The sequence below is a fragment of the Orcinus orca genome, chromosome 20, assembly GCF_937001465.1.
Source record: "Orcinus orca chromosome 20, mOrcOrc1.1, whole genome shotgun sequence".
NCBI classification, from domain to species: domain Eukaryota; kingdom Metazoa; phylum Chordata; class Mammalia; order Artiodactyla; family Delphinidae; genus Orcinus; species Orcinus orca.
Window position 1 is genome coordinate 52,708,970 of NC_064578.1, and position 26,217 is coordinate 52,735,186.

General features: G+C 59.2%; 3 protein-coding genes across 10 annotated transcripts in view; 2 read left to right on the top strand and 1 right to left on the bottom strand.

The window, feature by feature from the left end:
• MYBPC2 (myosin binding protein C2) overlaps nucleotides 1-2,467 on the top strand; it is a 24,442-nt gene extending 21,975 nt beyond the window's left edge. For both annotated transcript variants that reach the window (XM_049703361.1, XM_033417149.2), the window contains exons 26-27: nucleotides 789-975; nucleotides 2,338-2,467. In XM_049703361.1, coding sequence (XP_049559318.1) covers nucleotides 789-975; nucleotides 2,338-2,348 — 198 coding nt within the window. In that variant the 3' untranslated portion in view covers nucleotides 2,349-2,467. The remainder of the gene's footprint in view (nucleotides 1-788; nucleotides 976-2,337) is intronic.
• Nucleotides 969-8,276, bottom strand: GARIN5A (golgi associated RAB2 interactor 5A). Of its 4 annotated transcripts, none has more exons than XM_049703530.1 (5): nucleotides 7,965-8,210; nucleotides 7,671-7,828; nucleotides 7,210-7,340; nucleotides 3,761-4,025; nucleotides 2,417-2,532 (listed from the first exon to the last, which is right to left on the bottom strand). In XM_049703530.1, the coding sequence occupies exons 1-4, from the start codon at nucleotides 8,032-8,034 to the stop codon at nucleotides 3,770-3,772; spliced, it is 615 nt and encodes a 204-aa protein (XP_049559487.1). In that variant the 5' UTR covers nucleotides 8,035-8,210; the 3' UTR covers nucleotides 2,417-2,532; nucleotides 3,761-3,769. The 4 variants fall into 4 exon arrangements, with proteins under 4 accessions (XP_049559485.1, XP_049559487.1, XP_049559488.1 ...); XM_049703531.1 differs by lacking the exon at nucleotides 2,417-2,532 and adding an exon at nucleotides 2,960-3,177 and having other exon boundaries at nucleotides 7,671-7,789; XM_049703529.1 differs by lacking the exon at nucleotides 2,417-2,532 and adding an exon at nucleotides 2,960-3,177.
• Nucleotides 8,277-8,300: 24 nt separating this feature from the next.
• EMC10 (ER membrane protein complex subunit 10) lies at nucleotides 8,301-15,009 on the top strand. 4 transcript variants are annotated; one of them, XM_049703519.1, is made up of 8 exons: nucleotides 8,303-8,485; nucleotides 9,738-9,810; nucleotides 10,657-10,766; nucleotides 11,665-11,769; nucleotides 12,108-12,289; nucleotides 12,451-12,544; nucleotides 13,524-13,610; nucleotides 13,832-14,151. In XM_049703519.1, the coding sequence occupies exons 1-7, from the start codon at nucleotides 8,372-8,374 to the stop codon at nucleotides 13,608-13,610; spliced, it is 765 nt and encodes a 254-aa protein (XP_049559476.1). In that variant the 5' UTR covers nucleotides 8,303-8,371; the 3' UTR covers nucleotides 13,832-14,151. The 4 variants fall into 4 exon arrangements, with proteins under 4 accessions (XP_033273042.1, XP_049559476.1, XP_012394682.1 ...); XM_012539228.3 differs by lacking the exon at nucleotides 13,524-13,610 and having other exon boundaries at nucleotides 13,978-15,009; XM_012539229.3 differs by lacking the exon at nucleotides 13,524-13,610 and having other exon boundaries at nucleotides 8,305-8,485.
• The last annotated feature ends 11,208 nt before the right edge of the window (nucleotides 15,010-26,217 follow it).

Consider the following 26,217-nt stretch of genomic DNA (forward strand, 5'->3'; position numbering starts at 1 on the left):
GCATCCCGTGGATTCTTTCCTTCACCTCCGCCATCACCGCTGTCTACTGCTTTATTCACTAACTCCATCCATTCATTCATTCCGCTCATTTCCCTACCAACCCATTCATTTATTCAGCTCATTCATTTGCTTCATTTATTTACATCATTTATTCATTCATTCAATACACGTTTTCAGAGGCTTTCTATGTGCTGGTGATTTGAACAAGGAGTTCCCGTATGTTGGGGGAGACCGCCATGCATCCGAAGTCACACAAATGACTATAAAATTATAAAGGGTGGCGAGTGTGCTAGGGAAATGCAGGCAGTTGTGAGAGTGTAAAGTGGGGCATTCCTGTTCCAGTCTAGGACCCGGGAAGTGACAGGGGAACTGAGACCTGAAAGATAGGCAGGCACTGGTTAGGTGAAAAGAGGAGGGGAGAGCAGTATTGGAAGAGGCAAGAGCCAGTGCCAAGGTCCTGAGGTGGGAGCCTGTCTGGTCTGTTTGAGGGACAGTGAGGCAGCCCGTGTGGGCGGAGCAGATGGAAGGAAGGGGTGGGAAGTGAGGGCAGAGGAGTAATGGGGCCAAATCATGCAGGGCCCTATGGGCCACCACAAGGGGTGGGCTCTTCCTCTTACTGAAGAGGAGACTGAGGGTCAGAGAGGAGAAGTGACTCGTCCAAGGTCAGCCAGTCAAAATTAGGAGGTGGCACAGCCAGAAGGAGAACCCAAATCTGCCTCCCAAGGCCCACTTTGCTATCTCCCAGGGTACCCTCTGTCACATGGCTTCCTCTCCACTCTCCTCAACAGCCCAAGGTGGTCTGGATGAAGAACAAGATGGAAATCAGCGGCGATCCCAGGTTCCTGATGAACAACTACCTGGGGGTCCTGACGCTGAACATCCGCCGCCCGTCCTCCTTCGACTCGGGGACTTACTCATGTCTGGCCGTCAACGAGCTGGGGGAGGCCCTGGCCGAGTGCAAGCTGGAAGTCCGAAGTGAGCGTGGGGCGGCCCCCAGTGCACCCCTGCTGACCCTCATCCACTCCCTTTACCAAGCTAACGGGAGGCCCGTGCTGAGCAGGGCTGAGACCAGAGCCTAGGCAGACCCGGGCCCCCTGGGAGTGTGATTGGGAAGCCGATTCAGACCCCAGCAGGATGTTTCAGGGTGACACGTGGGGGAGGGAAGGCAGCACAGGGTATTGTAGGGGTGGGGGAGGGAGAGCGCCTGACCCGGCCTGGGCAGGAGTCTGAGGTTTTCCAAAGGAGCTGAGGGACAAATAAGAGGTGAATGAGGGCGAGAAGAACTTAGCAAATGATCGCTAAGGCTTCCAGTGTGCCTGGGGAGGTGTGTGGCACAGCACTGAAAGCAACATGGGTAGTGGCAGAGGACGGGGGGCTGTGGGAGCCCCGAAAAATGAGCCCCCTCCAAAGCCTGTCCCTGTCCCCCTCCTGTCCCCACCTCTCTGCCCCACAGCCCCAGCCTCATCTGTCCTCCTTCCTGAATCCTGCGCCAGCCTCCTCTCGGGCCTCAGGGCCTCCAGTCTCTCTCTCCGGTTCCACCTCCGGGCCCTAGAGGGTGCCTGGCCCATATCCACAGTTGACCTGCTCACAGGGCTCCCCAGCAGCCCCGGAACCCTTCATCCTGGGGTCATGGTCCTGCCTCTGCCACCCCCAGCCCCTCTCCAGCCTCAAGCGCCCCCATTTTCCAGCCACACTGAGCAGTTGGCGGTTGGACAAACTGGTTGTGCCTCTCCTGCCCCTGGGACTTTGCACGTGCTTTTCCCTCTACCCAGAATGCTCTTCCTTGCAGCCTCCGCCTTGGGCTTCAGTCCAGCAAGCATCCACCAGCCGAGACTCGTGGGGAGGCCGCTAAGCAAGTCCCTCAGAGGCGACTGACGTTCATAGGGGCTTCCAGAGTCCCTCCCTGGCTCTGACGACAGCCCAGTAGACAGAAGGGGCTGCAGACCCTTAGCAAAGCGTCCAGAGGGATCACTCCAAGCACCTCCTGCCTGTCATTCCGAGGCGCTGAGCTGCCAGGCCGACCTGTTGATAATTCCTAGGGTTCTGCCGTCCCCCTTATCAACTATTGAATCCGTTCAGAAATATCCCTACTTCAGGATTCCGGTGACGGCTGGTCTCCAGCAGCTGCTCTGTAATCAGAACGTCCCAGTTTGGGGTTCAAAACTACAGGAATCAGGGCTCTATGGAGTTGGGTTGACCAGGTGCTGAGCTAGGTGATGAAGGGAAAACCTGCTCCCCGTGCTGGTCAAGTGAATCCAGCGGGCACAGGCCCGGGGGCAGGGGCGGGTGGTGGTGGGACAAGCATTTTTACCACCCTTTTCTGTTTTCCCCCCACAGTGCCGCAGTGAAGCGCTCTCTCCCACCTGCCAAGATAATTGGCTGCTGAGTCCTAACCCAGACCTCCCCCAACACGTTTCCCTTTCCCGAGTTATCAATGAGAAGATCATAGTCTTGTCTTGGACTCCCATATGTCTGTCCTTCTTGAGTCTGTAGCTCCGCCTTCCTCCTCCTGTAGGGCTTAGTCACCTGGGGCTGGGTGATGGGGACAGCCAGGTTGGAATGGCAACCACGATGAGGCAGCCCTGATGAAACAGACCGCATTGAGGCCGCCATCTTGGAACAGCCACTTTAGCGAGGCTACCGCGTTGCCATGGCAACTACAAAATCACGGGTGGACCTGACACCCTGTGGAGGCAGCCCTGTTAGCCGAGCTACTGGGAGTGGGGAGGAGGTGGGCTGGCTGCAGGGGCCAGATGCAGTGGGCAAAGAAGAACCAAAGGCCAGACTGGGGAGGGCTACTCTAGTGAGGTAGCCATGATGGAGTGGTGAGCGCTGGGCCTCAGTAGCGGCCCGAGGAGCCAGACACCATGAACAGAAGACCGCGCTGGGGCAGTCACACTGGAAGAGCTGTTTCTGCCATGTTGAATCGGTGACGATGGGGAAACTGCTCGTGACCGGGTTGTTGGTTCTTAAGTGGCCGATCCTTATTAACTTTAATAATTCATCTGTCCGGCCCCGAGGTAGGGTACACTTTGATCTCTGGTCTTTTAGTGACCTCAAAATAATGTTGGAGGAATCAGAGTCCCCAGAGTTCCGAGGTCTGTGGGTCCAGGCTGGCTTCCATGGCTTGAAGCTGGGTACAAGAGTCTGTCTCGGAGGCCCTGACTGCGGACGCACCTGCCGTTTGGGGGTGGGTGAGTGGGCACTCTGTACTTCCTGGGAAGGCCTGGGGAGCAGGGTGTCTCGAGAGGAAGAGGCCCCTTACGTTCCAGTGTCCCCACCTTCAAGGACTGGGGCATTTCCCCTCCCCAGGCCTTACACGGAACTGGCATCTTGTCTGGCTGACCCCACTCCTTCAGGGCCTGGGCACTCCCTCCCCAGATCCCACCATGCTAGGTCAAGGGGAGCGAGGCTGGGGTGGGGGGATGCCCAGTTTAGGAAACCATCACCACTTTTGCTGGTGCGCCAAGGTCCTGCAGACCTTGCCCTGCTTTTGAGAGCCTCCTGTCCTCTGGGTACAGATGCCACACACTGTCAGGACTTAGGAGTCTGGGCTCCTGGTCACCTCCACTCTCAGACACAGGCATCCAGGTCCCAGGCCCTCCTCCCTCAGACCCAGGATCCAGGCCCCCAGCCCCTCCCCCTTCAGACCCGGGAGTCCCTGCCCCCAATCCCTCCTCCCTCAGACCCAGGAGTCCCGCCCCCAGCCCCGCCCATGCCTCTCTCCCCGCTCCTTGCAGCCCCGCCCTGCTCCGCTCACCTCGTCCGCTCACTTCCTCCTGCTCGGATCCTCGTCCTTGTCGTCCTCCAGCGCCGAGCACTCCTGCGTGAAGGGTACGGCTCCCTGGGCCGAATGGAAGCGCAGGCGGTAGAGCAGCCGCACCCACTGGCCGAACTTGCGGTCGCGGGTCTCCGGCGGGGCCCGCAGCTGCAGGTAGAAGGCGCGGCCGGTGCGGAACTTGACCTTCAGTTGCCAGCGGCTTTCGTCGTGGACGAAGAGCTGGACGAACTGCAAGGGGAACAGCCTGGCGGGCGGAAGGGGCGGCCTCAGCGTCTTACCCTCCCCGGCTCCGCGGCGCCCACCCCAGCGCCTCTCTCCCCCCCCGGAAGGATCCTTTTCCACTTTCTCTGCCTCTTGCATTTTATCCATCCCCAATTTTCTTCCATACACAGAGCCCATCCGTGCCTCCCGCTGGTCCTCCCCCCTAAACGCGAAACTCAGATTGCTGCTTACTTGAAATTTCCATTTGTATGTTGGATCGACATCGGACACATAAAATGTCTAACAGCCAAATTCCTGATCTTCCGCCAACCCCAAAGCTGCACCTCTTCGTCTTCCCCATCTTAACATCCTCCCATTTGCTCAGTCAGAAACCGCGGGAGGCGACTTTTTCCCATTCTCAGCCAATCCTACCAAATCCTGATGGCTCCACCGTTAAACCGTAGGCACAGTCCGACGATTTCCAAGTCCCTCCACCAGCCGCCCCCGACCCCCGCCGTCCAGCCACCGTAATTTCCCGCCTTCACCCCAGTCTGTTCCCACGCGGCCGCCAGAGGGCGCCAATCAACACCCGCGTTAGCTCAAATCCCTCCTGGGGCTCAGAGTAAAAGCAGAGTCCTCGCCTTGACTACAAGGCCCTGCGGGATCTGCCCGCTTTGTTCCCTCTCTGCCCCCCCCCACCCACCCACTCTCCTCGCTTACTCGGCTCCAGCCATACTGTTCTCACTGTCCCATAAACACCTGCTAGGCTTGGTCCTACCTCAGGACCTTTGCACAGGCCGTTCCCTCTGTCATCCTCCAGCCATCCCCATAGCTTGGCCCCTTCCTCTCTTAGAGAAGATCTGTTTACAACCTCCAGCCTATATACAACTACATTCGCCCTTGCAGACCTCCCCATGCCCACCCCCATGCCCCATCTGTCTCCACAGACCTCACCCACTGGACAAATTGACATCTATACTGTCTGCTTTCCTAGTAGAAAGTGAGCTTGAGGGCAGAGATTTTTGGTCCAATTTTGTTCAGTGCTGCTTCCGTAGTACCCAGAGCTGACCCATGGTCAGTGCTGAGTGAATGCTTGTGGAGTATCTGAATAAAGGAATTGCTCAGGCCCCCAGCCTGATTCAAGGTCCAACAAGGCAGGGGAGGAAACAATCCAGACAGGATGGGTAACTTGGCCCAGATCACACAGCAGGGACTTGAAGCCAAGTCTTACCTATGTTCTTAACAACACTGGGTAGCCACATACGACTCCCCTCAGGCCCTGCAAGACTACCTCTAGAAACTGGTCTTACAGACACCCTCGCAGCTGAGCACATGGATGTCCCCTGCCTGCCACACTGGTTGTCACCCCAAGGCACAGGGCACATCAGAGTCCCTCAGTAGGCAACTCGATCTATTAGTATGTTCCCCAAATGGAAGAATAACAGCTGACATTTCCAGAGCGCATACTCTGTGCCAGGTGCTGTTCCAAGAGATTTACAGACATTTACTTAGTTTATCCCCTGACAGCCCTGGAAGGTGGGCTCTCCTCTTATCCTCATGTGGCCGATGAGGAAACTGAGGCCCAGATGGGTAGGAAACTTGGCCAAAGACAGTGAAGAAGAGGTGAAGCCAGGATTTGAAACCAGGCCGTCTGAAGGCAGCCATTCGTTGAAGGACATTCCCTATTACATCATCACAGCAAGAGGCTGGATGCAAGCTAGGTGTCCATGGGGACGGAGTTTGTTGAATTGTGTGTGTCCAAAAATGGATCTGTGTGCACTGGCACAGAATCACTAAGGGCTGGAAGCTGGTTAGAAGTGAGGGGCTGGGGTATGTGTTGAGGCTGAGTTGGCAGAGCAAGCTCAATGATTTTACTTCGATGGTATGTTTTCTCTGGGGCTGGGAGGGGAGAGTGCTGAAGGAGATGATGAGGGTCAAAACCCCCCTCTCAGCACCATCCTTAGCATCCTTCCAACTGCAGGTTGTGACTCATATGGTGGGATACAATTAGCACTGAAAAGAAAAGGAAGATGGTAGAGAATGTCCCAGTACAAGGTTCCGGCATCAGAATACTGCTTTGTGAAATGTTTTAAACTTATTCGGGGGGGATAAATAAAGGCTGTAAGTGGCATCAAGTTTGTTCAGGTCAGAAGCAGATTCTACCACCAAATGAGTTACATCCAAAATTGCAGACAGGGGCTTCCCTGGTGGCGCAGTGGTTGAGTCTGCCTGCCGATGCAGGGGACACGGGTTCGTGCCCTGGTCCGGGAAGATCCCACATGCCGTGGAGCGGCTGGGCCCGTGAGCCATGGCCGCTGAGCCTGCGCGTCCGGAGCCTGTGCTCCGCAATGGGAGAGGCCACCACAGTGAGAGGCCCGCGTACCGCAAAACAAAACAAAACAAAATTGCAGACAAAGGATTGTGTGCATGCGTGTGTGTGTGTGTGTGTGTGTGTGTGTGTGACAATGTGACTCCATCCTTCCTTCCTTCCTTCCCGCCCTTCCCCCGTCCCCCTTTCTTTCATTATCTGTGAGATGTAGCCAAAAAGTGAAAGCCACCAGCAGAATGTTTCTGGAAATATACTCTATGCCTGTAAATGTCTTGGTATTTGCAGCTGGAGTTGGAGACAGGAGCCTAGGATGGAAGAAAGGTGTATTTTGTGCTATGTGTGTTTTGTACCTTGGAGTGTATTTGCATTACTTTTTCAATCAAAAAAACAAAGACCTGAAGGGGCAGTGTGGAGTGTGGCCCAGGAGCTCCAGAATCATGAGGTCAGCAATCCTGAGGAGCCCAAGGTTCTGATCCCAGGCCACCCCTGACCCACTGTGGGACCCTGGGCAAGTGGCTCCCCTCTCTGGGCCTCAGTTTTTCTTATGGATGGGCCTAAGGGGCCCCACCATATGACAGTAGGAGGTCAGAGAAGAGATGATGTGCATGGTCAAGGGGACGACTGGCATGCAGTAAGTCCTGCATAAATGGTCATTCTCCTGATTCCTGCCAGGGTGTAGCTGAAGACAGTCCCCCTCATGTCTATCTATCCCTGATTCCTGGCTCCTGTGGATGGCCCTGTCCTTGGTCTCCTGGGTGGACAGTAGCCCAGAGAAGGCTAGCAGCCATCCATGGCTCCTGACCTTGGAGGTCGTGTGGGTGAAAGGAGGTGCTGCAGGGGGCCTAGGATGCCCAGAGCTGGGGAGAAAGGAGGTCTAGGCTGGGGTGGGGGCAGTCACCCGAAGAGCTGCAGGCGTCCGTTCTCCTTGGCAGGGCCCGCCAGAAGCAACAGGTCTGGGAGTTCCAGGGCTGGACTGGAGGCTGCCACCCCCATGGTGACCTTGTTGGCAACTTCTCCTAACCGGGTCACCTGGGGCCGGGGGGTCAGAGGTTAGAAGCCAGATAGATGGGGGGTGGGATTGGGGAGGGATCAGGAATTTTGGTAGGGTTAAGGGTCAGGAACCAAGTAAGTTAACCACCAAGATGGGGATCAGAGATCCTGGGGTCAAAAGTCAAGAGTCATATGGGTATGAAGTCAGGGAAAATGGACCGAGGGAATCAAAGGCCAGGGTTCATAGGGAAGCAGGAATTTCAGGAGGTGGGCATTAGGGGGAGTGATCAGAAATAGGGCGAACAGAGGTTCCCCAAGTCAGGAGGCCGGGGCTCAGGCCTGGGCTCGGAGGGCCCTGGGGCTCCACACCTGCACGAAGTTGCTCTCAAAGATGGGTAAATCCCGCAGCTGGTCGAACTCGCCGCTCAGGAGATGGCGTTGGAGCCGTCCCGGCCGGTGCGTGGGACAGGCTGGAACCAGGGGGCGTTCTACATGGGCGGCAAAGTTCGCAGGTCTGTTCCAGGAGGCTGGGCCAAGGTCCCCAGGTCAGCCCCGCGCTGAGGGTAGAGGGTTCCCGGCTACCGGTCTCCGTATCGCAGGCTCCATCCCTCACCTGGTTCCCTCACCTGGTCCAACCCCTCCAGGCCCGGCTCCGCCTCTCACCTGCCACCCCACCTGGTCCCGCCTCACCTGCTCCACTAGGGGCCGGCTTAGGCTCGTGCCACCGTTTCATCGCAACGCCCCGCCCCTTGGGGGGAGCGGAGGGAGGCGCCCAAGGAGAAAACGGGAGGGCGGGGCCCCGGGCTCTGTGACGTCACAACGCGACGGACCGGGTGTGCGTCACGGAGGAGGCGTCCGCGATTGTGGCGTCATCCAAGGGGCGGTGCCCGGAGACCCGGATGGAGCGGCGCCCGCCCCGTGACGTCAGGCGCCGGTAGCGGGCGGGCGCTAGTGCGCAGACGCAAAGAGCCGGCGCAGGCGCACGGGCGACGGGATGCGGGCCGTTCCTCCCGGCGTGCTCCGCGGCGCCCGGCTCACTCCAGCCCCTTGGCTGGTGGGACGGGTCCGAAATGGCCGCGCCCGGCGCTGGGGCGACTCGGCTGCTCCTGCTCTTGCTGATGGCGGCAGCAGCCCCCAGCCGGGCGCGGGGTAGTGGTTGCCGGTCCGGGGCCGCTGTGCGGGGGGTGAGTGCTTATTCGCTGTGCACATAGGGCGGGGTTGACGGAAATCGTGGGTCTTGGGCCTTTAGGTCGGTTAAGGTGGGAACGAAGTTGCGCAGGACCGAGAGGGAAGACGAGGTAAAAGAACCGGGGAAAGCGAGGCTGCAGTTCTGCGCATTCATGAGGCTGCACAACTGGGAGAAAGCGAGAGGATAGTTAGGAAGGCTTTAGCTCGTGAATATGCATAAGGGGGCGGGGCTCCTTATGGGATTTTGCCATCCCCTTTCTGGGCCTTAGCTAATCCCATTTTGGTTTTGTATTTTTTGCGGTACGCGGGCCTCTCACCGTTGTGGCCTTTCCCGCTGCGGAGCACAGGCTCCGGACGCGCAGGCCCAGCGGCCGTGGCTCACGGGCCCAGCTGCTCCGCGGCATGTGGGATCCTCCCGGACCGGGGCACGAACCCGTGTCTCCTACAGCGGCAGGCGGACTCTCAACCACTGCGCCACCAGGGAAGCCCCCTAATCCCATTTTGGGATGGGACTTTGGCACCTGGGCGTTGGGTGCGGTGAAAACGAGGCTGCACCGAAAGAGAAGGTTGGGGCAAGAACTTCCTTAACATTCGGACGCTAGGGATCCTCAGTCATGAATATGTTTGAGGAGGTGTGGCCCGGGTGGAATCTTGGCAAATCAGACGTCGGGGTGGCTAAAATTAAAGAGGCGGGGGGGGGGGGGCTCTCGGAGGAGTTCCGCCTCCCGAATATGCATGAGAGGGCGGGATCTTGAGCTCGCGGATTAAAATCTGGAACGAGGTAGCGCAGGCTTGAGGACGTAGAGAGTCAGGAGAGATGTGGAGAGTTGGAGAAAAGGAAGGCATGGAATCTTGAATGTGCTTGAGAGGGGTGGAACTCGGGCGGCATCGTGGCTATTGGGGCTGTGAAGGTGAAAACGAGGTCACGTGGATATTAGCTTGGGAAGGATGCTTTTTAACTCATGAATAGTTATGATGCTAGGTGTGAAAGTGACCTGGAGATAGTTGCCTTGGAAACGAGGTTCCGCTATTTGGCAGGCTCTGGTTGTCTCTGGCCCGTCCAGATCATGAATTTTCATGAAATGGGCGGTTCCCGGTGGAATAGTGGGCAAGCGTCAGTGTTTGGATGTGGGTATGGAAATAAGGCTCCTGCCGCAGCCTGCGGGTCTGTCTGTCCTGGGGTCCGTGGGTCCTGTCGGACTGAGGGCTCTGATGGTCCTTACCTGGGGCCCTCTCTATCACCTGCAGGCGGTGGCGGAAAGTCGAGAGGGTGAGGGCTGCGGCGCCGTGGGGCTGCTGCTGGAGCACTCATTTGAGATCGGTGAGTCCAGCAACGTCCTGACCCGGACACTTACCCAGTGCCCTGTGTCAGGAACTCGGGTGCCACTCAGCGTGAGATACGCCATCCATTCACTTACAGCTTTGCACTTGGGAGTGTGTTTGCATTACACTGGGGAGGTGGGGGCGGCGGCGAACAGAAGCTCTGTCTTTGAAGACTCCCATACCTGTAAGACAAATGCCAGTTTCAGAAAGGTCGGTATGGCAGTAATAACCTCAGAGCCGACTTTGACCAATTGCCCCATGCCCTTCCCTAGTGGTTAGATGTATTAACTCAAACATCTATATTAACTCAGACATCCTCAGAATAGTCACCCAAAATAGGTGTTAGGGATAACCCCATTTTCCAGAAGAGGAAACTGAGGTTCAGAGGGATACCAGACAAGGTCCTTTTACAAGTGAATGGTAGAGGTGGGACCTTCTCTAAAGCCAAGCTTAAACTGCCACATTTCAGGCATCCAGACTCCCAGAGCATAGATGTCAGTGTGGCCCAGGGGCTCATAACCCAGTCTGAGGCCCCAAGCTCTGGGAGCACCTGTTTTAAACACTGAAGCTCGGACCCTCTGCAGACCTCCCCAGTCAGACCCTGGCATCTGCCCAAGAAAGCCCGGTGGTTGGGAGCTCCCGAGCTCTGCAGCCCCTGTATTCCATAGCTGGGGAAACTGAGGCCCACTTAAGTCACGTGAGCGACTCTGGGTCACCTGGCAAGGCAGAGGCAGGGCTTCAGAGACACGTGGGGCTGTCCCCAGTTTTTAGGTGGGAAAATGGGGGCTCGGGATGGGGAAGCAACCTGGTGGCTGCGAGGGTTGACGTCCAGGCTCCCGCACAGATGATAGTGCCCACTTCCGGAAGCGGGGCTCGCTGCTCTGGAGCCAGCAAGATGGCACCTTGTCGTTGTCGCAGCGGCAGCTCAGTGAGGAGGAGCGGGGCCAGCTCCGGGTGAGGACGGGACCCCCCGCTTTGCTGGGGCTGGGGGCACGTGCCTCAGAGCACAACACGCGTACTTCGGGGCCTCTGCCTGAGCTGTTTCCTCTGCGCAGCACCCTCTCTTCCCCACGGTTTTCGTACAGTCAGCTCCTCTCGCTCTGCTAGATTTAGCCAAGGTGCTTCACACTTAGTGCAAGATTTGCTTGTGAGGAGAAAGGGATTCCCACGGCAGCATGGTTAAGCAGGAGAACGTTACCTCTCCTGTGGCCCTGCTTTGTGGCCTCCTCCAGGTCCGCCTGGGTCCTCCCTAGGGAGGTGTGGGGCTGGCGGGGGCGGCGGGGAGGTTCCAGGCAGCAAGGTAGAGGAGGGGAAGAAGGAGGGCCAGAGGGAACAGCCGGCTTTGGGGGAAAGCTCGAGAAAGCTGCCACAATCCACTTCCACTCCGTCCCTTTGACCAGTTGGAGCTGCAAGGGAAGCTGGGGACGCAGGCTTTATTCTGGGCGGCTGCGGGCCCATGGGTGCCAGCGCTGTGGGAGAGATCAGGCTGAGGCCCGCCCGGCCAGCCTTCCTGCGTGGTGCCCACGTGATTCCTGTCACAGTCGCCCACAGTGAGAACCAGCCGCTCATATAACCGGGGAGGTCGGGTGTGGGGCTGGACCCAGACCTGCGGGAAGTGTCCTCGGGACTTACTCTGTCGCTGGGCTGGCCTCTGCTCTCCTCGTGGTGGTCTCCCCCCGGGTGGGGCACCCAGTGGGAGGAGTCTTGGGCTTGGCCAGGCCAGGGAGTGGGGAATGCTGGCTGGGTGAGACTGGGGAAGGGCCTTCCTGGTTGTGGGCCCAGTGGGTGTCCAGACCGGGTGGGGGCTGGGCACTGTCCCTCTCACTGCCACCCTCCCCTCTCTGCCTTCCAGGATGTGGCAGCGCTGAATGGCTTGTACCGTGTCCGGATTCCACGGCGGCCTGGGGCCCCTGACGGCCCAGAAGCCGGTGGCTACGTCTCCTCCTTTGTCCCCGCGGTGAGTTGGTGATGAGGTCAGCCCCCATCCTTGCTTTTCCCGCCTGCTCTAGCCTGGGTTCTACCCTTTGGCCTCCACTGTTCGCGCTCCAGCATTTAAGGACCTCGCCTTGCCCTGAAGGGTCTCCCGGGCTGGAGGGGGACAATCCAGTTGGTGGGCCCTGGGGAGGCCGTTGCTTCTGCTGGAGGTTGGCAGGGGGCCATGGAGGGCTTTGAAAGCTGCTTCGGGGGCCCTGTGGGGTGGGGAAGGAGGCTTGGGGGGGTGGCTGGTGTCAGCGAGGCCTGGGCAGCAGCCCCTGCTGGCCTCCCTCCTCTCACCCCCCTCCGCTCCTCCCCCAGTGCTCCCTGGTAGAGTCGCACCTCTCGGACCAGCTGACCCTGCACGTGGACGTGGCCGGCAACGTGGTGGGGGTGTCGGTGGTGACATACCCTGGGGGCTGCCGGGGCCACGAAGTGGAGGACGTGGACCTGGAGCTGTTCAACACCTCAGTGCAGCTGCAGCCGCCGGTCCCGGCGCCAGGGTGAGTACGGGTGCGGGGCGGTGGGCAGAGCCAGCCCTGTCCCCGCTGGCCCGGCCTTCCGCTGCCTCTCACTCCGGCCCTGCCCCTCCCCCCACCCTTCCAGGGTGCCGCGGGGTCTCCCGGCCCCTCATCCCCTCTCCCCCTTCTACCCCCACCCACAGGCCCGAGACAGCAGCCTTCATCGAGCGCTTGGAGATGGAGCAGGCCCAGAAGGCCAAGAACCCCCAGGAGCAGAAGTCCTTTTTCGCGAAATATGTGAGTGGGGTTCTGCCCGCCCCCGGCCCCTTCCCCAGCGGCTCCCCCCTCCCATCCTGAGCCCCCCTGCCCTGCTCCCCTCGCCCACGGCCCTCCGCTGGGCCTCCAGTGTGGAGGGCCTGCTTGGCTTCTCCGGCATGTCTATGCATGTCCTCCTGGCCCCTGGCTTGAGCCGAGGACTGGAGCTCTGCACCCTGGCCTGCCGGCGTCGGCTTGTGGCGGTGCTCACGGGGCATCCGGTCTCAGCAAGTGGCCGGCCCGGAGCTGGGCAGTGAGGGGGACTGGGGACAGCCCCTCGGGTGCCGCGCTGGAGCACAAAAAGCACAGGCAGGGTCAGGCTTGCCTGTTGGGAGGGAGCGCACTGAGGAGGGCGTGGTCAAGGGAGGGGCGGGGTCCGACCTTGGAGGAGGCTGGGACCAAGGTCTGGGGGAGAGGATGAGGCCTGAACCAGGCTGTGAGGCTGGGGTGTGGGGGGCACATGGCAGAGACCTCGAAGGAACAGGGAGGTTTGGAAAGGAGGGAGCGGGTGGGCTCCGCCAGCCAGGCCTGGGGGGTGGGTAGGTGGAGGGGCTGTGCCGGGAGGTGCCCGGGAGGCTGGGAGCTGGCAGCTGAGGGTGAGCCTGTGCTGCTAGAGCAGCTCTTGAGGCCCAGGGCCCCGGGCGCTGGGGGCGCTGGGGCTGGAGGAGGTGGTCCCACCCCAGGCAAGGGCAGGGCAGGGGACAGTGGAAGCCAGTGTGGCTGGGCCCTCGGGGCCTCGGGTGGGAGGATGCCGAGCCTGACTGCGCTGAGCGCCGTGTCCGTGGGGCCTTGGTTAGTGTGCCGGGAGCTCCTGATGTCAGGAGAGCCTAACTGCCGAGCTGCGGGGAAACTGAGGCCCAGAGAGGCCGAGAGCTCGCCCACCCCTGGCTCTGCCCTCCCTGATGGCCGCGGGACGCCACAGCCGCCACTGGCCCTGACCTGCGCCCCCCTCCCTCCTCAGTGGCACCTCATTCTGGGGGGGGCCGTGTTGCTCACAGCCCTGCGTCCTGCTGCCCCCGGGCTTGCACCGCCACCGCACGAGGCCTGAGTGAGGACCGAGCCCCCTCCCGCCTCCCCCGTCCCTGCACCCCGCCAGCCCTTCCCCAACCCGTAGTGGAGTAGGGGACCTGGGCCCCCTTCCCTCACTGCCTCCCCTCACGCTGGCCCCCGCCTTCCCCACCCTGGGCCGAACACTGCTTATTCTCCCCTCTCTTCTCTCTGTCTCCCTGTTTGTCCGTCTGTCCTTCTGCCATCCTGTCTGGCTCACAGTGGATGTACATCATTCCCGTGGTCCTGTTCCTCATGATGTCGGGAGCACCGGACGCCGGGGGCCAGGGCGGGGGCGGCGGCGGCGGCGGAGGCGGTGGCCGGTGAGGGGCCCAGGGTCCGTGAGTGCCCCGTCCTCTTTCCCTCAGCGGACGCCCTTCCTGCCCAGCGTGCTCGTGTCCTTGGTCATCACAGGAAGGATTTGCCGGCCCCTCCTGTCTCCCCGTCGCATGAGGGTAGGAGAGCGCCCCCTCCCCGGGAGTCCCTTCCCTCTGGGCCTTGGCGTCACTGGTGGCGGAAGGGCGGCGGGTTCTGGGTCCTGCTGCACCCTGCCCTCCCCTGTGGCCCCGCTGTAGCCCCAGAGGCTTCCCTTTGCCACAGGATAGAGCCCAAGCTCCTGGTCCAGCTCTGACCTCACTTCTGGTTCCCCCCACCCCACCCCCTGAGGCCTGCAGTTTGGGAACATGCCTAGTTCTCTCCAGCCGCTGTGCCTTTGTCGTGGTCTTCTCGCCCTGCCTGGCCAGGTTAGATGATACCCCTAACTTGTCTGACACTGGATTGGGACACCAGCCTCCTGTCTGTCTGCCCTTGAGGGCACCCTGGGGCTCCTCGCAGCCCAGAGCTGGCACAGAACAGGGGTGGGCTGGCCACGGGTGCCCCCTTTTCCATCCCTCCGTGCAGCCCTGTCCCCTGTTTTGGCCTGTATCTGCCCACGGCTGTTAGTGGGAGTTGAGAGTTCCTGCCATCAGGATGCCAGGCCCTCCATAGGCTTCTGGGCTTGAAGAAGTGATGTTGAAAGTCAAAACAAACATTTAGTGGAGTCAGGGGCCAGGTGATGTAAGTAGAATCCCTTTCCTGGCCTGGGTATCTTCCCTGGGACTTTGCTGGGTCCTTGCTATCTATCTCCCCTTCTGCTTTTGTCTGTTTAAAAACATTGACAAGGCAACATATTGAAATAGGTAAACATTTTGGAAAGTTACAACTTGCAGCAACCCAGTGCAACTGTTGGCTTGGCTAAGAGGCGGTCAGGATGTACCGGCACTGCTGAATTCCCCTGGTCACTGTGTGTGCTATTCAGAAACACCAAAAAATGGCCGCCGTTGTCATGGTAACAGCTGCGTCAGGCTCCACGGTGTCTGTATAGCAGTTTATTAAACTGTCCCCCAAACGTTCAACGTTCAGCTTGCCTCCTGCTTTATGTGGTTATAAATAGCGCGACATCGCGGCTCTGTCGCTGATGTGCCTGTGATGTGACTTTGAATGACTTCGCGCAGACTCGTGACTCGAAGCAGAATACCAAGGCAGATCAGAGACGTTTTGTGAACAGGGGAAACAGCCGAGGAAGGTGCGCAGTGGAGCCTTGTCTCCGTGGTCGCTTGATCATTTTAGTCCATTCGCTTTCCCTCCCGGAGTGTCTGTGCGGACACCAACAAACGGGAACGTGTGCTCTTTCCCCCTCCTCGTAGCGAAGGTACCATGTTCAAGGTTGTACACTGTCCCGTGCTTGCCACTTGCCTCGTGCGCTGTATCTTCTGCAGTTCTTTCCTTGCCCAGAGAGTGGCCTCGTCCTTCGTGTGCCGCCAGAAAGGGGCGTTACGCTCATTCACCCCGCTCTCCTCCAACTGACTTTCTCACGAAACGCACACGTGACCTAAGTGCACATGTGCCCGTGGAGCGTGGCAGCACTATTGGGATTTTCTGAGAACTCTTCTTGTCCTGTGCTCCATGGCAGCATTTGTGTTTTTGAATTCCTCTTGTGATTCATCTGATACTGCTGAGACCTCCGTGTGCCACCTCCATCCTCTGATGCTCCTAGACCCTGATCCTGCTGCGCCTCTTCCCTGCAGCCCCGTGGGAGCTCAGAGCCCACCCCCTGGGGGGCCAGCCACGCCCCTCTGCACAGTGACAAGTGGCCTGAGAGCCCCAAAGCCTCCCGCTGACTCACATTGCCTTGGTATTTTTTTAAATTAATTTATTTTATTTATCTTATTTTTATTTTTGGCTGCATTGGGTCTTTGTTGCCGTGCGCAGGCTTTCTCTAGTTGCGGCGAGCGGGGGCTACTGTTCATTGCGGTGCGCGGGCTTCTCATTGTGGTGGCCTCTCTTGTTGCAGAGCATGGGCTCTAGGCGTGCGGGCTTCAGTAGTTGTGGCACACGGGCTCAGTAGTTGTGGCTCGCGGGCTCTAGATCGCAGGCTCAGTAGTTGTGGTGCACGGGCTTAGTTGCTCCGCGGCATGTGGGATCTTCCCGGACCAGGGCTTGAACCCGTGTGCCCTGCATTGGCAGGCGGATTCTTAACCACTGCACCACCAGGGAAGCCCCCATTTTGTTATTTTTTAGTGGCTCGAGGTTTGAGGTCTTTGTCAATCTGATTACATTATTTTTATTTATTTATTTATTTATTTGGCCGTGCCGGGTCTTAGTTGCACATGCGGGATGCGTAGTTGTGGCGTTCGAGCTCTTAGTTGTGGCATGTGGGATCTAGTTCCCTGACCAGGGATCGAACCCAGGCCCCCTGCATTGGGAACGTGGAGTCTTAGCCACTGGACCATGAGAGGAGTCCCACATTCTTTTTTTCTTAGACTTTTTTTGACTGCTCTCAAGCCAGCAAGGTTACCCTGTGGCATATTCTAGTCAGTGTCCGACCTTGTGCAGGCTCCCTGGGGCTCTCTTCTGATTAAACTTCGCATCTAATTCTTGCCCATCCCTGGAGAGCTTAGTCACTGTTTCTTTTTTTTTTTTTTTTTGCGGTACGCGGGCCTCTCACTGTTGTGGCCTCTCCTGTGGAGCGCAGGCTCAGCGGCCATGGCTCATGGGCCCAGCCACTCCGCAGCATGTGGGATCTTCCCTGACCGGGGCACGGACCCGTGTCCCCTGCATCGGCAGGTGAACTCTCAACCACTGTGCCACCAGGGAAGCCCTAATTTTAGTATTTTTAAAGAATCTTTGCCACCCCCAAATTGTGCATTGTAGCAGGTAGCTTCGGGAAACAATTCTAGAGGTTTCTTTATTTAACCCATCAGAGAGACTCCAGGTGAGGATCAAGGGCCAGTGACTGGGGCCTCTCGGGCTGTGAACATTCACCTTTGCTTGCACCCAGCTTCCATTCAGCAAGGTCACTGCAGAGGAAACAAACTCAGTTTGGCCCAGTTCCTGGAAATAGGCTCCCTAGCAAATTGTGTAAACCAAATCCCACTCTCCTTCATTTCCCAGAGCAGCGACGCGTGCATTTCCATGGCAGTGCAGGAGAGAACCTGCCTGTAGCATGACTGGAAAACACCCACGAAGTCTGGAGATTTAAGTTGGCACACCAAGAAGCTTGCTGAGTATGATGTTTATGTATTGGTTAGGAGTCAAGTTTTTAATTTTTACAGAATTTTGCAAATTCTCCCCCTCCTCTCCCGCAGCCCCTCTGCCACCCCCTGGCACTGTCCTCTTTTGTCGGGGTCATTCCCAGTGTTTATTAGAGCTGGTTGCAGTTTTGTCCTTTGCCAGTAGGTGGTGATGGACGATCACACCGAGTCTGAGAATGCCTCTTGGGCGGTACTGGGGGAGGTCAGGCATCATGCTGACCCATGTGGTCCGTCTCAGCGGAGAGGAGGACCCTAGAGGGGGCACTGTCGATCCTTTGGGAAGGTTGGGGTTCCCATGAAGTCTCTGTCTGAGCAGATGCTGGTCCTCAGGAACACCAGGCACCTGTTTTCTCATCTGTGAAGTGGGGTCGTGTGAGGTCCTCCCAGCGGCTGCTGTGCTTCACGCTGCCTGAGGAAGAGAACATGGTGGAGGGTTGGGCAGGGGAACGGAGCAGAGGCGGCAGCCCGCTTCCCAGCAAGCTCAGGCCGGAGAGTCAAGAAGGAGCAGATCCCAGCCAGCTGCAGGGCGGCCCGCCCTGTCCTGGCCCTGCCACTTACTTGCTGTGCGTCTTTAGGCAGCTTGCTCCCTGCCTCTGAGCCCGGCCTCGTTCAGTCCTCCCTGCACCTGGGGCAGACTTGATCCCTCCAGGCAGTGTCCAGAGCCCGGGGCAGACAGAAAGAGAGAGAAAATGGGTGTCACAAAGGCCCTTCCACCTCGGGGACTCTGGCCTGACAGCCCGGCCCCGGGCTCCCTGGGTTGGCTTTGCCATCTGCTCAGAACTTGGAAACCTCAGAGCCCCAAGGGCAGGAGAGGGAAAGGGAGAGAGGAGCCCCTGGAGCCCTCAGGGCGAGGACACGCGGGGGAGGGGGCGCTGGGCAGGGCAGGGCAGGGGCCTCCGGAGACAGAGAGAAGAGATGAGAAGACAGATTGGGAGAGGAGACAAAGGAAAGGAGGAGAGAGACTGAAAGAAGGTGCGAGGGACTAGAGAAAGAGAAACTGTAGAGTGAGAAAGAGGAGGGATGAGGGGAAGGAGAGATTCAGCGAGGAGAGGAGAGAGAAGAGACGGATGTGAGGAGGGGAGAGGGGGCCACTCAGAGGGGAGGACAGGCAGAGAAGTGGGAGGAGCAGAGACAGGGAGGCCCCCAGAGGAGGGGCAGAGAGGGAGAAACAAGGAAAAGAGGTGGGAAGAGAGCTGGGGAGGGATGGGGAGGGGACGGGAAGGGAGAGGGTCGGAGAGAGGAGGAGGAAGAAAGAAGGAAAGAAAGAGGAAAGGAACAGAGGGAGGGGAGAGAAGAGGCGGGGCGCCAGGAGCACAGAGGGGAGGAGCGGGAGGATGAGCAGACAGAAGAGGAAATGGAGGGAAGAGGGGAGAGGGGCATTGAGACCAGAGGGGGGGGGAAGCAGGAGAGAGGGGAGGGGCATTGAGACCAGAGGGGGGAAGCAGGAGAGGGGGGAGGGGGCATTGAGACCAGAGGGGGGAAGCAGGAGAGGGGGGAGGGGGCATTGAGACCAGAGGGGGGGAAGCAGGAGGGGGGAGGGGCATTGAGACCAGAGGGGGGGAAGCCGGAGAGAGGGGAGGGGGCATTGAGACCAGAGCGGGGGGAGCAGGAGAGGGGGGAGGGGGCATTGAGGCCAGAGGGGGGGGAAGCAGGAGAGGGGGGAGGGGGCGTTGAGACCAGAGGGGGGGGAAGCAGGAGAGGTGGGAGGGCGCGTTGAGACCAGAGTAGGGGAAGCAGGAGAGGAAGAGGCAAGTGGTTTTGAAAGAGAGAAAAGGGGTGAACTGGAGCGGGGAGGATGAAGGGAGCAAGTGGAAAAAAGGAAAGAGGCAGAGGAGAAGCAAGATAGAGAAAGTAGAAGGGAGACAGGAGAGGAGAGAAAGCCAAGGGCAGAGACACAGGAGCGGGAGAAAGAAAAGAGGGGGGCTGGAGGAGAGAAGAGATGGGGCGAAGGGGGGAGAGAACTGCTCCAGAGAGAGACCCGAGAGGGAGGGGACGAGCCGGGAGACAAGCAAGCGGAGAGAGAAGGGGTGTGAGCCCTGAGGAGGTTCCCAGAGAGCCGGGGTGGGGGGGAAAGAGGGAGAGATTCAGGGAGACCCGAGAGGGAGGGGAGGAGAGACCGAGGAAGAGAGAAAAGGATGGAGGGGATACGGTAAAAAGAAGATGAGAAGAGAATGAGTGTGTGTATATATGTGTGTAAGAGAGAGAACGGGTGTGAGAGACGGCACGGAGAGAGAGGCAGAGAGAGTGGGAGAGGAGGAAAGGAGAGAGAAAAGGATGGAGGGAGGGGGGAGAGAGGAGGGAAAGGGAGAGAGAGGCGTCCCGCCAGTGTCACACACACACACTCTTGGAGGCCAAGGGGAGGGGCGGAGGGAGGGGGAGGTCCAGGCTGAGGAGAGGATGGAGGGAGGCCAGCGGGGAGGCACGTGGTGGCAAGAAGGGACCGGGGAACACGGAGGAAATGAGAAAAGTGGAAAGTAAGGCGAGACTAGGCTGCAGCGCGAGGCCAGGAGGCGCCGGGAGGGGTGGGCGGTGGCTCTTCAGACCCCAGCCAGGCCCACGGAGGACAGTCTCCCTCCTCGACACCTGGGCGGCCATCCCGAGGGCATTTGGTGACTGAGGGAGAGAAGAGAGTGACAGCAGGGAAAACAGAACAAAGCCAAAGGTGTGACAGGAAAGAGCCGGGTGAATAAAGACGGAGAGAAGGAGTGGGGCTCAGAAAGGAGAAGGGGGGAGAGAAGGAGTGGGGCTCAGAAAGGAGAAGGGGGGAGAGAAGGAGTGGGGCTCAGAAAGGAGAAGGGGGGAGAGAAGGAGTGGGGCTCAGAAAGGAGAAGGGGGGAGAGAAGGAGTGGGGCTCAGAAAGGAGAAGGGGGGAGAGAAGGAGTGGGGCTCAGAAAGGAGAAGGGGGGAGAGAAGGAGTGGGGCTCAGAAAGGAGAAGGGGGGAGAGAAGGAGTGGGGCTCAGAAAGGAGAAGGGGGGAGAGAAGGAGTGGGGCTCAGAAAGGAGGAGGGGGGAGAGAAGGAGTGGGGCTCAGAAAGGAGAAGGGGGGAGAGAAGGAGTGGGGCTCAGAAAGGAGAAGGGGGGAGAGAAGGAGTGGGGCTCAGAAAGGAGAAGGGGGGAGAGATTGAATGGGGCTCAGAAAGGAGAAGGGGGGAGAGAAAGAGTGGGGCTCAGAAAGGAGGAGGGGGGAGAGGAGTGGGGCTCAGAAAGGAGAAGGGGGGAGAGAATGGGGCTCAAAGGAGAAGGGGGGAGAGATTGAATGGGGCTCAGAAAGGAGAAGGGGGGAGAGAAGGAGTGGGGCTCAGCAAGGAGAAGGGGGAGAGAAGGAATGGGGCTCAGCAAGGAGAAGGGGGAGAGAAGGAGTGGGGCTCAGAAAGGAGAAGGGGGGAGAGAAGGAGTGGGGCTCAGCAAGGAGAAGGGGGAGAGAAGGAGTGGGGCTCAGCAAGGAGAAGGGGGGAGAGAAGGAGTGGGGCTCAGCAAGGAGAAGGGGGGAGAGATTGAATGGGGCTCAGAAAGGAGAAGGCGGGAGAGAAGGAGTGGGGCTCAGCAAGGAGAAGGGGGGAGAGAAGGAGTGGGGCTCAGCAAGGAGAAGGGGGAGAGAAGGAGTGGGGCTCAGCAAGGAGAAGGGGGAGAGAAGGAATGGGGCTCAGCAAGGAGAAGGGGGAGAGAAGGAGTGGGGCTCAGAAAGGAGAAGGGGGAGAGAAGGAGTGGGGCTCAGCAAGGAGAAGGGGGAGAGAAGGAGTGGGGCTCAGCAAGGAGAAGGGGGAGAGAAGGAGTGGGGCTCAGAAAGGAGAAGGGGGGAGAGAAGGAGTGGGGCTCAGCAAGGAGAAGGGGGGAGAGAAGGAGTGGGGCTCAGCAAGGAGAAGGGGGGAGAGATTGAATGGGGCTCAGAAAGGAGAAGGGGGAGAGAAGGAGTGGGGCTCAGCAAGGAGAAGGGGGAGAGAAGGAATGGGGCTCAGCAAGGAGAAGGGGGAGAGAAGGAGTGGGGCTCAGCAAGGAGAAGGGGGGAGAGAGTGAATGGGGCTCAGAAAGGAGAAGGGGGAGAGAAGGAGTGGGGCTCAGCAAGGAGAAGGGGGAGAGATTGAATGGGGCTCAGGAGAAGGGGGAGAGAAGGAGTGGGGCTCAGCAAGGAGAAGGGGGGAGAGAAGGAGTGGGGCTCAGCAAGGAGAAGGGGGAGAGAAGGAGTGGGGCTCAGAAAGGAGAAGGGGGAGAGGAGTGGGGCTCAGCAAGGAGAAGGGGGAGAGAAGGAGTGGGGCTCAGCAAGGAGAAGGGGGAGAGAAGGAGTGGGGCTCAGCAAGGAGAAAGGGGGAGAGAAGGAGTGGGGCTCAGAAAGGAGAAGGGGGAGAGAAGGAGTGGGGCTGAGCAAGGAGAAGGGGGAGAGAAGGAGTGGGGCTCAGAAAGGAGAAGGGGGGAGAGAAGGAGTGGGGCTCAGCAAGGAGAAGGGGGAGAGAAGGAGTGGGGCTCAGAAAGGAGAAGGGGGAGAGAAGGAGTGGGGCTCAGAAAGGAGAAGGGGGGAGAGAAGGAGTGGGGCTCAGAAAGGAGAAGGGGGGAGAGAAGGAGTGGGGCTCAGAAAGGAGAAGGGGGAGAGAAGGAGTGGGGCTCAGAAAGGAGAAGGGGGGAGAGAAGGAGTGGGGCTCAGCAAGGAGAAGGGGGAGAGAAGGAATGGGGCTCAGCAAGGAGAAGGGGGAGAGGAGTGGGTCTCAGAAAGGAGAAGGGGGAGAGAAGGAGTGGGGCTCAGCAAGGAGAAGGGGGAGAGAAGGAGTGGGGCTCAGCAAGGAGAAGGGGGAGAGAAGGAGTGGGGCTCAGCAAGGAGAAGGGGGAGAGAAGGAGTGGGGCTCAGCAAGGAGAAGGGGGGAGAGAAGGAGTGGGGCTCAGCAAGGAGAAGGGGGAGAGAAGGAGTGGGGCTCAGGAGAAGGGGGAGAGAAGGAGTGGGGCTCAGAAAGGAGAAGGGGGGAGAGAAGGAGTGGGGCTCAGCAAGGAGAAGGGGGGAGAGAAGGAGTGGGGCTCAGCAAGGAGAAGGGGGGAGAGATTGGGGCTCAGAAAGGAGAAGGGGGAGAGAAGGAATGGGGCTCAGCAAGGAGAAGGGGGAGAGAAGGAGTGGGGCTCAGCAAGGAGAAAGGGGGAGAGAAGGAGTGGGGCTCAGAAGGGAGAAGGGGGAGAGAAGGAATGGGGCTCAGCAAGGAGAAGGGGGAGAGAAGGAGTGGGGCTCAGCAAGGAGAAAGGGGGAGAGAAGGAGTGGGGCTCAGAAAGGAGAAGGGGGAGAGAAGGAGTGGGGCTGAGCAAGGAGAAGGGGGAGAGAAGGAGTGGGGCTCAGAAAGGAGAAGGGGGGAGAGAAGGAGTGGGGCTCAGAAAGGAGAAGGGGGGAGAGAAGGAGTGGGGCTCAGAAAGGAGAAGGGGGAGAGGAGTGGGGCTCAGAAAGGAGAAGGGGGGAGAGAAGGAGTGGGGCTCAGAAAGGAGAAGGGGGGAGAGAAGGAGTGGGGCTCAGCAAGGAGAAGGGGGAGAGAAGGAATGGGGCTCAGCAAGGAGAAGGGGGAGAGGAGTGGGGCTCAGCAAGGAGAAGGGGGAGAGAAGGAGTGGGGCTCAGCAAGGAGAAGGGGGGAGAGAAGGAGTGGGGCTCAGCAAGGAGAAGGGGGAGAGAAGGAGTGGGGCTCAGCAAGGAGAAGGGGGAGAGAAGGAGTGGGGCTCAGCAAGGAGAAGGGGGGAGAGGAGTGGGGCTCAGCAAGGAGAAGGGGGAGAGAAGGAGTGGGGCTCAGAAAGGAGAAGGGGGAGAGAAGGAGTGGGGCTCAGAAAGGAGAAGGGGGGAGAGAAGGAGTGAGGCTCAGAAAGGAGAAGGGGGAGAAGGAGTGGGGCTCAGAAAGGAGAAGCGGGGAGAGAGGGAGAAACTGAGGGAGGCAGAGAGGAGGGAAGGGAAGGTTTGCCCCTCTCGAGTGATAGCGCGCCAGGTCACGGGACAGTGTCCCCGTGTCCCAGTTAACGATGAGCTGCAGGCGGCAGAAACGTGCAGCTGATGGTCCCAGGACCTGGCAGAACATGAAATGAATTCCGTAAGCTGTGAAACATTAATCACAGGACCGTCTGTTCCGAGACAGGATAAAAATACCACCAGCGCGGGGACGCAGCCGTCCCGCCCCCGTTGGTTACCGCACGGGCCTCCCCAGCTGTGGGAGTCGAGCAAGGACGGGACAGGGACGAGGGACAGGGGCAGGGAGAGCGGGGAGGGGAGACGCTGCAAACCCCAGGTGTATGGCAGCAGGTGTGGGAGAAAGAGACCATGAGAGACGGAGACGAGGCATGCGGTGAGGGCTGAGGGGGCGGTTGGCCCCTCACGCCAGGGAAGGGAGGGCACAAGGACAGGGTGGTAGGAAGGGCAGCGCCGGGAGAGAGGCGGGGAGGGGGGTAGACGGCGGAGGAGAGAGTCAGGAGTAAAAAGCCAATGGAAAGAAGATACAAGGAAAACTGAGTGAGAGCGAGGCTAGGAAGGGAAGGAAATAGGAGCCCCTGTGGGGGAGATGGGAGGAGCAGGAGAGGCTGGTGTGAGAGGTAAACGTGAGGCATAGGGACGAGGCGAAGGGGACGAGGGTAGAGAGAGGAGACACCGCAGCAGCCGAGGAAGGGGGAGCGGAGGGCTAACCCGAGAGCCCAGAGCGGGAAGCCCAGGGCTGGGGACTCCGCACCCCATCCCATCGTGGGTAGGAGGATGGACGGGGTGGGAGCCAGGAGCGGGGGGCGGGGCAGAGGCAGAAGGAAAAGCAGAAGGGCTTCCAGAAAGGCTGAGAGTGGCAGTGCAGGGGAGTCGAGCTGGGGCTGCGGCGGAGGAAGGTGTAAAGGACGGATAGGAGCGCGGTTTAAGGAAGAGAAGTGGGGTGGGGGAGGAGCGTGGGGGGTGCGTGAATTAAAGAGGAAGAAACTGAGGATCAGGGTGAAAAACAAGGGTGAGAGGAAGGAAACCTGTGAGCGGGTGGCTGTGGAGAGACGGACAAATGGACAGAAGGTCGAGACAGATCAGAAGGGGGAGGAGGAGGGGGAGGAGGAGGGGGAAGAGGAGGAGCGGCTGCAGGAAGAAAGAATGAAAAGGACCTGATCGAGGTGTGCGCGAAGCAAACGGCAACACAGTGTGAGGGAAGTCCTTTCCGGCAGGACGATGCGTGTGTCAAGAGAAACTGATGGGGCAGAGGCAGAGGAAGCGTGTGAGAGACAGGGGAGGAGAGAAAGAGAGAAAAGATGGAGCGAGAGGCGCGGAGAGAGCGAGGTCCAGAAAATGGGAGGGAGGGGAGAAAGAGCTAGTGAGAGAGCGAGATTGGGAATCGGAGGGAGATCCAGAGAATGGGGGAGAGAGGGGGCCGAGTGGCGGGCGATTCTCCCCCCCCCCACCCCCACCTGAGCCTCAGTTTCCTCAGCTGCTTCTCGGGGGCGGGGGCGGAGCAGAGCGCGCAGGGAGGTGAGGGAGGGGGCCACGAGGGCGACAAGTCAGGACTCAACGACCAGAGCAGGATGAGCGCCCCTCCTCCCTCCCGTGGGCTTGTTCTAGCACTGTCTAGCCTCCTTTCTCTCCTGGTCTCCTTCAGTCACCCCTCCCTCCCCCGCCCTAGGGAGTGGCTATTGTGATCCACATTTTCTTTTCCCCAGTGAGGAAATCCAAATGGAGCCCCAGTCGGTCATCAGCTCGCGGTGCCCAGCACCATGAGGTGAAGATGACGGGCCCCTTCCACAGCCGTGGTGGCTGAGATCGCTGCCTACATCCCTTCCTTCTGGAAAAATTGAGAGCTTCCGCTGCAGAGAAGGAAGAGGAGGGGGCAGGGGAGAACACAGGGTCTAAGGAGAGGCAGCAGCGTGTGTGAGCTGCCCAGCACGCAGTTGGTGCTTAATCAGTGCCCCTACCCTTTCCTGGTGGAGCACGCGGAGAGCAGGAAGGGAGAGAAGAGGCGGTAGAGAGGAAGGGAAAGGGAGAGGGAGAGAGTGTGAGGAGGGGACGCTGGGCTTGTGAAGAGCCTGGCACACAGCTGGTGCTCAATCAATGCCCATTCATTCCCTTCGTCAGGAGAGAGGAGCCAAGTCAGAAAGGAAGTGAAGAAACCACCACAGAGGAGAAACGGGAGGAAAGACAGCCAAAGGAGGGAGGGCCGGGGTGGAAATAGCTAGGAGTACGGTTGGTGCTCTTCAGTGTTGGTTCTCTTCCCGGGAGAAAGAAGACAGGAAGAAAAGGAGCGGGGAGGGGAAACGCCAGCAGAGAGAACGAACAGGAGAAGCTGTGCTGGAAGGAGACAGTGTAGGTAAAGCAGTGGGCATACAATAGGCACTTAATAAATGCCTGTCCCCTTTCCTAGCAGCGAGCAGAGGAGGCAGCCAGGAGGAGGAAAGCAAGCAGAGAGGGAGAGAGAAGGGAGCGCAGGGCCTATGGAGCAAGCCGGGACAGACAGACAGCTGATAGGAGTAGCACACAGCAGGCGCTCAGTACATGCCTAGTTCCTCCCGCAGGAGAGAGCTGACAGGGCAGAGAGGAAGGGGAGAAGCTGGAGGAGAGCAGGAACCAGGGAGAAGAGAGGAAATGAGGAAGAGACCATGCGAGTGTGTGGGTGAGGCACACAGGAGGTGCTCAATGAATGCACACTGTCTTCCTTGGAAGAGAAGGCAAACAAGAGGAAGAGGAAGACACTGGTGAGAGGAAGGTTGGCCGAGGAGGCAATAGGATGGAGCAGAAGGGAGGAGGTGATGTCAGAGGAGGCAGTTCCGGCAAATCATGGGGCACATAGAGGTGCTCAGTTAATGCTTGTTCCCTTCCCCGAGGAAGGCCCAGAAAACACAGGAAGGGAGAAGCTGGCAGAATAAGCGGGGCAGGGAGAAAGAGGCAAGAGAAGATGAGGTGGGGTGTAAATTGCCTGGCATACAATAGGTGCTCCATAATTGCTTGTTTTCTTCCCCCAAGAAAGGAGAGACAGCAGAAAATAAGTCAGAGATGAAGGAACACGGAGAATCGAGGGGGAGGGAGGGGGAGTGGAAGGAAATTACCAGGCACACAATAGGTGCTCTATAAATGCCCAG